At 48.0% G+C, this 12,088-nt stretch overlaps 1 protein-coding gene across 2 annotated transcripts in view; it reads right to left on the reverse strand.

Moving 5' to 3' along the window:
* The window catches only part of Qsox1 (quiescin sulfhydryl oxidase 1), a 40,735-nt gene extending 32,259 nt beyond the window's left edge, over positions 1 to 8,476 (reverse strand). For both annotated transcript variants that reach the window (XM_045132633.1, XM_004658873.2), the window contains exon 1: positions 8,188 to 8,476. In XM_045132633.1, the coding sequence (XP_044988568.1) occupies positions 8,188 to 8,461 (274 nt within the window). In that variant the 5' untranslated portion in view covers positions 8,462 to 8,476. The remainder of the gene's footprint in view (positions 1 to 8,187) is intronic.
* Between the last annotated feature and the right edge of the window lie 3,612 nt (positions 8,477 to 12,088).

Genomic DNA, 12,088 nt, shown 5'->3' on the forward strand with positions numbered 1-12,088 from the left:
GGATGGTTTCTGTGTCCCTAACCAAAAGTAAGAGGCAGGATCCTACAGCAGGAAGAAGGAAAGAGAATCTAGGAAAATGCAGACAAGGAAGTTTTGAGGCCATCATCTGGAAAGAGATTGAACATGCTTCCTTGTCAGGCCTCAGGCCTAGAGGCCTTTCTCTGGGAAAGTAGCTGGAAAAGAATAATGGCACAGGGCCTACGTACTATAAACAAAACCAACTCATATGCCAACCAGCTCTCCTGAGCTCTGATTCAGGTCAGGGTCCCCATGAGTGCCCATTAAGTTCTACCCCAGCTACAGGGCAATACACACACACACACACACACACACACGAGGCCATACGAACTGTGAGAAAGCAGTGGCTGGTGTCAAATTATGTGGCTCAGACCTCCAACACTTTAGACACAAAAGATGTCATTCCTAGGGCTTAAGGTATGAGCTTTCCTACCCTCACCTCTGCCTACTTTTGTTTGTCCTTGGTAGAAGCAGAGTCAGACAGTCCAAGCACACTGAGCTGCTAACCCATCCACCCTCCTCCAAAGTCTCCTCTCCCATTCAATCCTCATTATCTCCTTGCTCCCCTTGGGGGGCTTGGACACTTGATCTAGCTTTTGTTTTGTTTTGTTTTGTTTTGTTTTTGTTTTTGGAGGTAGGGTCTCAGTCTAGCCCAGGCTGATCTGGAAGTCACTATGCAGTCTCAAGGTGGCCTTGGACTCACAGAGATCCTCCTACCTCTCTGCCTCTCGGATTAAAGGCATGTGCCACCACACCTGGCTTTGATCTGACTTCTTTATTCACCTCCCTTCTAACTCACTCTTTGGTAAGTAGGTGCAGAATCTCCCACAGCAAGTCTCTTTGGATGACCTCACACTCACTACTTCCTTCCCGTGGAGGTTTAAATGTCCTTTCCCCTTTACTAGCCCCTCCCACCACCAACCGTCTTTTCTGCCTGTGGGTGTGACTGTCATCAAATAGTCAATACTCTTTGGTGGTTCTGACTACCTTTAGAAGAAAACTTAGTCATAAGGACAGTCCTGATCTGGCCTCTGCCCACATATCCAGTCCCTTCTTACCATTTCTTCACAGGAAAGCCTGGTTCTCTCTCCTAGCTCCAGACACTCCCCATAAGCAGGACCACCATGTAGCCCACCTTCAGTCACTCTGCAAACTCCCTTTGTTAGTCCACCTCAACTGGAATACTACTCTCTCTCAGAAAGGGTTGCCACACGGGACCCTTCATGTTTCTACCACAATGCCAGGCCTGTCCATTTCCAACTGGTCTCTGTACTTCTGCACAACCATCTTCACTGCCTAGCAACACATTACCCAGTACACGCATAGCAGGTGCTCAGGGCATGTTACACAATCAACCTAGACCAGGGCCACTCTCAGCTCTGGGCAGCTCTAGCACAAGCATACTCTTCTCTTTGCACCCAGTCTTAGTCTTTCCCTGGGTCCAGGCAGCGGGTTAGGTTAAAGCAGCCATCTGTGATGATGCTAGGTTCATTCACTATGCATCCTTTAAGAAAAGAGCGCAGTCACAGGAGAACTCGCAATGTCAGCCTACTATCCAAGCCCAGCATTTTGTCCTGGATCACAGACAAGAGCACAGATCACTTCTAGGGACATCTGGTATACTTGAAGCTTAGTTCTGTCTCAAGGGTTTAAGTCACCGTGTTCTAGGGAGAACCACAGGAAAGACCCAGGTTTTCTCCAAAAGTATCAGTATAAAGGCAAAAGAGAGACAACTTGGTGGCCTTCCACCAGCAAGGGCCTTCAGATAACCAAAGGCAAGAATCTCCCAAGGCAACTTGGCAACGTGACCAAGGACCCAACGGCCTCAACTGCTTCTCTTTTTTCCAAAAATGTAGGTCACCATTCCTTAGGCTCAAGCTGTTGTTCACTGCTACTGAGGCACTACAGGAAGAAGTGAGGACAGGAAACTAGCATTCATGAGTACCCAGAGTATGCTTTCTATCACTGTACTCCACTGCCACCATTTGATGCGGGTGTCACATCCCTCCCTCTGAAAATGAGGATATAGACTCAGAAACCTCCTGGCTTGAAAAGCCTACCAGACTTGATCACCTCACTTGCTCCTCTCCCCACCTCTCAGGGCATTACTTTCATATTTATGCTCTCAGCTTCAATTAGAGCCTTCTCTAAGAGAAAGTGCCAGAAAGAGTTGTCTTCTAATTAAAATATCTGCTGTAACTCACATCAATTAGCAAGCAGCATAGGCTCCACACTTAAGAGGACGATGGTATCAGCACACATAGTGAGTTTATTATGTGTTCAACTGATGTTCAATGCTCTCCACAACCCCATGAGGAAGTAAGAAGGTATTCATCTCAAAATCTGCTTTCCTCAACCATAAAACAGATTAGATACCAGACCTCAGGCATGCTAAATTAATTAATGGTGAGCTTGGGATCTGAACCCAGGATCTGAGTCCCAGAGCTAATCCCAAGAGGACTCAGGCTGGAACAAATGGCCCCTCTATTGGATTTCCAACAGGAATACAGGCTATTTTGTCTCACTCTCTTTATGTTTTGATTCCCTGGGTTCTATGAAATGGAACCAATGTCTCTTTTTATCTACCCTAGTCTCAAGGGGAGGTGGAGGAAAAGGCTGGGGCCAGTCAGGTGCTGGGAAAGTCCTGATCAAGGAATATTTCTCAGGACTATCAATGTCAGAACCCTAATGAGCCACTATGACATACACAGCTCTGGTTTAATACTGAGCACTGTAGACATGGTTATCCGTCACTCTAATGTGTCAAATTTAATTTAAAGAAGGTACATTTTGGTAAAGCTTGGTTTGTACCAAGCTCCTGCACTAGGTCCAATAGACCAAACCAAAATGGAGTCAACTCAGGCTGAAGTTCCATGCCACCAAGTTGAAACCAAGTTATCTGATGTCCCAAGAAATCCAGAGAGACAGACAAATCCCCAAACAAGCCAGTTTTAGTGTGACAATGAGTTCCTCTGCTTTACTGCTTATAAGGGAATTAATTATGAAGTAACTAATCTACTTTTTGTTCCCTGTTTCTGCTGTTTTCAGCCCTTTTCTGACAGTAAAGCCACACCCCCTGCTCAGCTCATCACAATAATACTCAACAGATGACTACCTAATCCTAGAATCATAAATAAAAGCCAATTAAGATCTTAAGTTAAATTTACCTTATCTGCAACGCCCCACTGGTAGAATAAAGCTACATGGTAGGCTCATGTAAGCACTTCACTGTTTGGGCAAGAGAGGTTTTCTGGTGTTCAATCATTTTAATACCACCATCCTACCCACTTTGGAGGAGAAACATTTCCTACTGCAATTAAGAGCTGGGTAGAGTAATCGTTTCCTCTAACAACACAGTAAATGGGAAGTGAACAGGGGTAAGTGAGGTGGCAAGAGAAACCAGAAGTTTGGAGTGATGGATGAGGGATACCCTGTGTGCTGGACCCTTACACAAGGTTTTTCTGGAGTCCCAGAGAAAACTGGATCCAGAGGAAGAAGACTTGCTCATGATTGTGCCATAAGCCTCAAAAGCCTCCTCTACAGGCCTCGCTTCCTCATGGGTCAGAGGGTCAGGGTCAATGGCTCTCCTGCCCTTTCCAGCTCTGACAACTGTTCACATTCTACATGGCAAAGAACTCTTGACAAGAAAAATGGCCGTGTTGCCTTTGAGTGTTAAGCAAGTCTGGGCCTTTATTAAGAGAGAGATACACAGTTCTTGACCCATCAAGAGCCTATATAAGCTGGTGACTAAAGCCGGGCGGGGTGGCGCATGCTTTTAATCCCGGCCCTTGGGAGGCAGAGGTAGGAGGACTGCTGTGAGTTCGCGGCCACCCTGAGTCTCCACAGTGAATTCCAGGTTAGCCTGAGCTAGAACGAGACCCTACCTCGAAAAACTGAAGAAAATAAGAAGAGCTGGTGACTAGACCCTACCTGTTCTCAGTTTCTGGCTTCTCATCCAAGTCTGCAGTCCTCCTCCTGACACAGTTAGTATGTATGATGCCAGCTGGCCAAGGCTACACCATCACCATCACATCCCTTCTTTCCTCCCTGGTAAATGCTTCTAAGCAGTGAGGTCACAGGATGGACAAAATGCCTTCTTTACCCCTCACACCTAAGTGACAATCTAGGCCTGAGTTAAGAGGAGCTGTGGCACCAGAAGGCTCTGCTCCTCACACTGCCATTTGGAATTTTGTGAGGCTCAAGCCATTGCTGCCCTATGTATTCAGTGAGCTGTACCAGGCTATCTACTGGGTATCACAGAGATACAAGTAGGAGGTGTCACCTGTGCCCTCAAAAGAAAAAGAAGTGGGGAGAGAGGGTATCACCATGGGGTATTTTTTATAATCATGGAAGTTGTTAAAAAAAATAATTTTTTAAAAAAAGAAAAAGAAAGCAAAACCAACAATGTTCACTGAAGCTCAAAACACAGGCCTAGCCAGGTGTGGGGGCACACGCCTTTAATCCCAGCACTCAGGAGGGAGAGGTAGGAGGATTGTTGTGAGTTCAAGGCCACCCTGAGACTACATAGTGAATTCCAGGTCAACCTGGGCTAGAGGAGATCCTACCTTGAAAAAAAAAAAAAAAACAGGCCTTACCAATCTCATCACCATGGCTCTACAGTGCTGTTTTCCTATGTGGCATATTCTATTTTGTCCCACCACCTCTCTTCTGCTCAGACTCTGGAAAGTCAGAAACTGCTGAGGTCAAGAACCTCCACTATCATATCATCTTATTTGCCTGTTTTTAAAAAAGGAGGGGAAAAAAAGAGAAGATATCCCCTAATCTCTTTGCTTCTTGGCTCAAAAGTATGAGCACTCACTCTGACATGTGCTCTTGCCATGATTATTATCTTTGTCAAAAGCCCAAACCAATGTGCCACCCTGCCTTGAACTTGAACCTCCAGAATCATGAGCCAAAATAAATGAAGGAGGGTCGTGGGTGGAGCAGGATCATCAGCCATTGGCTCATATATTTTCTCAGGTGAAGATTAAAGGTCCTTAGCAAATTGCTGGCACAAGACAAGTATGTAATAGCTGCCTCAGTCAAGGCCTTTGGTAACTAGATTATCCTTCTGAAACTGTCCCCTTACTTGAACTCCTACAATAAGAAGTGCCTGGACTACTCCTTTGTTCTTTTCATATACAGCTTCATGCTGTTTTCCTGCTGTGTATAGTTCATTGACCCAACTGCTATGTAAACAATGCCTTGTGACTCAACAAATATTTGCTCACCAATTAGCCAGTGAATAGTAATGAAGTTCCTAATTGTACACAATTTCCCAAACAGAAGCTACTGTGGAATAGAAAGGGGCAAGCAGACCCTCAGAAACAACTGTCTGCCCCAGTGTACCAACTGCCCCAAAGAACCTACCACTCAAGCCGCCGCAGAAATGAGTCTTCTCCACCAGATTAAATGACTGAAGCCAGCGAGGCAGGTTTGCAAAATTCTTCTCTACCCCCATGATGTTCCATACTCTCTCTACTCCTGCCCCAAGACACTTGTAACAGCACAGGGCACTACACAATGGCATGGCCTAGGGTGGTAAGAGAACAGTTCTCTGCTGACCTACAATCACTTTCTCAAGGAATCTCCAAACACAGGGAACTCCCCTTTGAGTTGGAGTAGAGGACATTCCTCAATGTTACACCAGATTCTGGCAGTGCCCTCCACCTACACAATCTTGCTTGGGGGATGACTCACTCCTGTGGCGCAAGGGAGACCCCAGTTTCCAATGAAATCTTGCACTTCCCCATTTGCCTTGGTTTACCCTCAGACTTTGATGCTTCCTTATCTCCTTGCAGAAGATTTGAAGCCAGGTATAGTGGTTCTTGCCTTTAGTCCCAGCACTCAGGAGGCAGAGGTAGGAGGATCCCTGTGAGTTCCAGGTCAGCCTGGGCCACAGTGAGACCCTACCTCAAAAGAAAAAAAAAAAAAAAAAAAAAAGATTTGCCTTTACTTTTCTTTTGAGGGAAAAACTATCACTCCATGCACTGGGACAAGATCTCTTTTGGAAAATGGCGGCCCTTACCCCAAAACAAGCTGGCTCCGTTTCTGGATATGCAATTCCTAGGAAAACTCTGGGTTGTAAGAGGCCAAACTCATGAGTCAGCTAAAAGCTAATCTTTCTCTTAAGTACTCTTAAAACACAAGAATTTTCTAGCATGAGTCCATCTGCAGCCATTACAGACCTTTTACTGACTCAAAAGTGGAAATTGATTAGGAGACTCACAATATTTAGACCCACACGATCATATTACCAACCCCCCCCACACACACACACTTAGTATTCTAGTTCCATTCTTCCTCCCTCCTCCTTCACCAGATATGTTGACATCACTAAAATAGCATGAAGGGCTGCTCAGAGACATCTCATGTGGATGATGGGACTAGAAAGGCATGTGGGCAAGTATAAATTAGAGGTACAGGGGCTTATACGTTTGGTTAAAAATTACTTTCCAGGGTTATATGACTAAAAGCATATACCTCATCCTATCTGACCACTTCAGTAACCACTCTGCAAGCTACTCAGCAGAACAGGGAGGCTGAATTTGAAACCTAGCATCTACAGATGCATTATTTTACTATCTATAGTTGAGTTTATCAAGAAATACCAAAACCATACAAGGGAAACAGTTCTAGTTCTTCTTTCTCTAGAAATGCCAATTCCCTAGGATGCCTACAGCTCTCGGTCAGTGATCCTTTTGGAGCAAGGGCTCTATTAGTGCCCTGGCTCCATAACCAGGCCATAGCTCCACTATGTCAAAAGGCAGCAAGTTAGAAACAAATCACTATCATGTTGACTCCTGCCCCCCAAATACCCACTATCTAGGTTAGGCAGATGTGTGATAGAAGAAGGATCTTTTTTTTTGGTTTTCCAAGGTAAGGTCTTACTCTCTAGCTCAGGCTGACCTGGAATTCACTATGTATTCTCAGGATGGCCTCGAACTCACAGCGATCCTCCTACCTCTGCTTCCCAGGGGTTGTGTGCACCACTTCTCCAGGCTAGAAAGGGGATCTTTAAATTGTAGAAAGCAAACTGAGATAACGTATGTCCAGTACAAACACTCAGGAAGTGCTAATTAATATTATAACCATATTCTCTCAGTTCTACTTTTTATAAACTTTTTTTTTTTTTCTGGGGGAAGGGTTGACAAGGTTTCACTGTGGTACAGCTGACCTGGAACACACTCTGTTGACAAGGCTGGCCTTGAACTCATGGCAATCCTCCTACCTCAGCCTCCTCAAGGCTGGCATTAAAAGTGTGAGCCACCACACCTGGCTCGTTTTAAAACATTTTAACCTTCCCATAATACACACCCTAAACTTTCTACATATCCAGTGTTGTGTGTGTGTGTGTGTGTGTGTGTGTGTGTGTGTTTTAATCCTGCTACCCTTCAAGCTATTAGTAACTGAGTGGCGGTTGTCCCAATCGGCATCTTGGAATGGAGGAAACACGGTTTTAGCGTCCAGGCCAGTGAATGGAGCATGGAGCAAAGGCCAAACACATATTATTACTGGCCTTCAGTCTTGCCTCATGGGGTTAGAAGCTAAGGTCTGAGAGGGCCTAAAGCCAAGGCAGAGAGAGATAAGGATGTGGACCGGAAGCTATGGAACGGTAGGAGAGGCCTGGATTGAAAACAGACAAGCTGGCAACAGCTAAACTACCCAATGAAGACTCCCACTTAAAAGACAAGGACTAGAAAGGAAATCTGTGTACCGGCTGTGTCAACTCGCCACGGGGGTTGGCGGTGGTGGAGATAAGATAAGGTGATGGGGGCGGCAGAGTGAATGCCAACTCCCTTTTCTCCCCAGCACCGATCCAGGGCAGCTGAGGAACTTGGCAGGAAGGTAACATGCGCCCTGGAGCGAGAGGAAAGGGGGTTGCCACCAGGCCGGACTGGGAGGACGCCCTAAAAAGTCTGGAAGAAGCACAAGGAACAAAGCAGAGTCCCCTTCTCAGGCCGTCGCCGCACAGAGGACTGACTACCTAGGCGAGCCGAGGTCTGAGCACCGAGAGAGGGCAGGGCCTGGGGGATGGCGGCCCCCAAAGATGGGGCGTGAGGGGTGCGGAAGCGGGGGGCGTGCGACGGGCAGAGAGGAGAGACGCAGCTGGCGGGAAGAGCGCCCCGGGAATCGGGCGGGGTGGGTGGGGAGAAGGGGGGTCCTCACCCTTCACGTCGTTGGCCAGAGCCTTCCACGTCGGGGCGAAGGCGATGCAGTGGCCGCACCAGGAGGCGAAGAACTCCACGACCCAGGCGCTGCGGGAGCCGAACACGGCCGCGCGCACCGTGTCCGCCTGCAGCAGCGTCAGCGGGTCGGAGGACGAGTAGAGCACGGAGAGCTGGGCCGCCCCGGCGCCGGGCACGGCGGGCAGCAGCAGCAGCAGCAGCGGCAGCAGCGACGCCGGCGGCGGCGGCCCCGGGCGGCGGCCGCACCTCCTCATCCTGGGCGGCCGCAACCTCCACTTCACGCAAGTTTGTGACCAGTCGGTACCCGGCCGCGCCGCCGCACCTCGGGCGTTCGCCCGCCCGCCTGCGGGGAGGAGGAGGGGGCGGGGCCTCGAGACCACGCCCCCTCCCGAGCCCCGGCTCCGCCCTCCGCGGACCGGGCCGCCCCTGCTCGCTGGCCACGGCCTGGGGGAAGCGGCCGCGCGCGAACTGGGCGCACGAGCCGGCCGCTGGGCCCGAGTCTCCGCTCCCGCGGTCCGCCGAGGCGCGGAGAAGCGCCAGGAAGCGAGCCCCGCGGCTCCTTCCGCCCGCCGATGGAGTGGGGGCCGGTGACCCCCAAGACTCGGACCTGGGCGGGCGGGAGGGAGGGAGGGTCTTGGCGGAAGCTTGGCATTTTGACCTCTCGCGGCCCCCGTATCCCACTGAAGAAGAGGTGGTTTCTGGAAAGTGTCCCCCCCTCCACCCACAGACACACACACCCCCTTCAAGGCAGGGTGACAGTGCGAATTCCAAGTCGGCGGAAGGAGAGCCATGAGGTGGAATAGCCTTGAATTCTGTGTCTGCCACGGCCCACAAAAGCAGCCACCCATCCAGGTTTCCTCAGGTTCTGCAGCTTCAAGGTGGTTGTTAGGACGAGTCCCCAGGGCCTACAGAGCACCCCCAATTGTCCTCTGACCCCCACATGCATGCCAGAGCACGCGCGTCCATGCACACGCACAAGTAAGTCTGTGAGGGCTGGAGAGATGGCTTAGCGGTTAAGCGCTCGCCTGTGAAGCCTAAGGTCTCCAGTTCGAGGCTTGATTCCCCAGGACCCACGGTAGCCAGATAGATGCACAAGGGAGCACACGCGTCTGGAGTTGTTTGCTGTGGCTGGCACGCCCATTCTCTCTCTGTCTCTATCTCTCCCTCACTCTTTCTCTCTCTGTCGCTCTCAAATAAATAAAAATAAACAAAAAAAATTTTTAAGTATAAAAAAACAAGTAAGTGAAGTGAGGGAAAGAAAAAGAGACGATGCACAACTAAATGTAAATAGCCATGACAACATCCGAGGAAGCGCACAGTAGGGTTAGAAATACACAGTATGGCAGGTCCAAGACTCGGGAGACAGATGTGGGATTTGCCATGAGTTTGAAGCCACCCTGAGCATACATAGTGAATTCCAGGTCAGCCTGGGCTAGAGTGAGACCCTACCTTGAAAAACCAAAAATAAATAAATAAAAAGAAAGAAATACACAGTATGTTAGAAGCGAAGGTGCTGTTTTAGACAGGGTGGTCGGGAACAGGCCCACTCAGTATTTGCAGGGACTGAATCAGTAGTACAATTGGAGACCACTGCCATAGGTTGCTATGTTTAAAAATCTGCAAACCACTGCTTGTGGTGGTGCATATTGATACTGGTAATCCTAGCTACACTGGAGGCTGAGGCAGGATGATGAGTACAGTTTGAGGCCATCCACCACCCTGACTACATTGTGAGACCCTGTCTCATTCAAAGCAAACTGTTATGTCAAATTCATACCTTTTTATCTAGATATGTACACCTTCATAACAATCTGAAAGACAAGCTTTCCCCCTCTCCTCCCCACCCCATTCTCTTCTGAAATGAGCACTGGAATACATTGACTTTGAGAGTGACAGATCCCTGGCCTTCCTCTTACCCCCTCCTGCTTATAGCCAGCTCTGTTCCATATTCAAAGGAACCTGTGCCCACAACTGCTAACCTCCCTGTTTGCACATCTGAGCTTCATACACATCTTCTACAAATAGCTGCTCCTTGGTTCCTTAAGAGGACAGACTTCAGAAAATGCCAGGGTGGGCTATTTGTCTGGTGCTTGCTGGCCTGTTGCTATAAAGGCAGTGTTTTAGGGTCTCAAGTACCCACAGTGTAGTCTAAGAATAACTGAGGGGCAAGAGCTTTGGGTGGGTGGGCATTTGCTTTTGGTACATGTTTTTTTGTTGTTTTTAGGGAAGGACCAAAAACTGGAAGAAAAGAATCCCAAAATTGGGGCTCCTGGTAACCTCAATTTTAAGGCAGTTCTACTTTTTTTTTTGCAAGTGTGTGTGGCAGTGGCATGTGTGTATGTGTATTATGCATATGGATGCACGTATATGCAAATGACATGTATGTAAAGCTCAGAGGACAGTCGTAGGTGTCATCCTGAGGCTCCCTACCCACCTCTTTTTGAGATAGGGTCTCTCTTTGGCCCAGAGCTCACCAATTAGGCTAGACTGCCTGACCAGCGAGCTCCAAGGATCCATCAGTCACTGCTTCCTAAATGCTGAGATTACAAGCTCATGCTACCATGTTCAGCATGTTGGTGTGTACTAAGGATCAAACTCAGGTCCTCATACTTGCAAGGCAAGCACATTGTGAACCTGGGTATCTTCCCTCATTCCTAAGGCAGCTCTAATGAGGCTACATTTGAACCAAATACTTGGGGCTGGGGAAACGGCTCAGCCACTAAAAATATTTCTTGTGACAATCTAGGATAAAAGCACTTTAGTCATGGGCCCAGCAGTTGGGGCTCTTGCTTCCTTCAAGTGCTTCTATTCTCTCTGCCTAGTGTCTTAAGCTGTAGAAGGAAATTATGTCACTAATCAGAGTGTTCATTCCTCTCTTATCCTCCAAATCAATTTTCCAGGTACTGGGCATTCCTCAGTAGCACTCAATTCCTGCCCAGATTCTGTGACTCCCCTCCCTTACTCCTAGCAACCACTGGGACCAGGCCTGCCCCAAGGTTGTAAGAATAGATGGTTCTTAGTACTTTTTGATTCTAGGGATTGAAAGTACTGCAGCTGCCGGATCAGGTGCCAGTAAAATGTGTCTTTAAATGTTTCTATTGTTAAATAGTGTTGTAGTTAACCTTCCCCAGAGGCTGGAGAATTAAGTAGGCTTTGTCTGCGGAACGGGCAGTGAGCCTGGGAAAGACAACCTAGATAAGTACACAAAGATTTGCTTGTTTGCATAACTTTTTGAGGACATCAGAGTTGGAAACGAATACAAAGTATTTGAAAGGAATAGAGAAAGTTCTTGGCAGAGAGGCCAAAAAAAGTTCACTGGCAACTGAACATTCTCAAGTCTAAGGCTTCCATACCTTGTCAGAGCAGAGATTTTCACCTTCTCAAAGTCTTGAAGCTTAAGCAGATAATAGCAAACCAACCATGACCTAGAGTAGTTTCCATTTCCTGTGGTCTGTGAAACTTCCTGGAAATGCCAGACTTCCCAAGCCATGGTTTAAAAACCGTTGGTCCAGGGCCTGGAGGGATGGCTTAATGGTTAAGATGTTTGCTGAAAAGCCAAAGGACCCAGGTTTGATTGCCCAGGACCCATGTTAGCCAGATGCATAAGGGGGCACACACATCTGGAGTTCGTTTGCAGTGGCTGGAGGCCTTGGCGCGCCCATTCTCTCTCTCTCTCCCTCCCTCTTTCTCTGTCAAATAAATAAATAAATAAAAATAAAATATTTTTTAAAAAAACACAGTTGTCCCAATGTTAGCAGACACCCAAGAATCACAACTTGACATGGTTGCCGTACCGACAGTATTCTGGGATGAAAAAGTGACAGAAAAGGAATTCCCTCAAGAATGAGGAATGGGGAGGGGATGGGGTGCTGAGGACAGCA

This window comes from Jaculus jaculus, chromosome 1 (assembly GCF_020740685.1).
Source record: "Jaculus jaculus isolate mJacJac1 chromosome 1, mJacJac1.mat.Y.cur, whole genome shotgun sequence".
In the NCBI taxonomy this organism is placed as follows: domain Eukaryota; kingdom Metazoa; phylum Chordata; class Mammalia; order Rodentia; family Dipodidae; genus Jaculus; species Jaculus jaculus.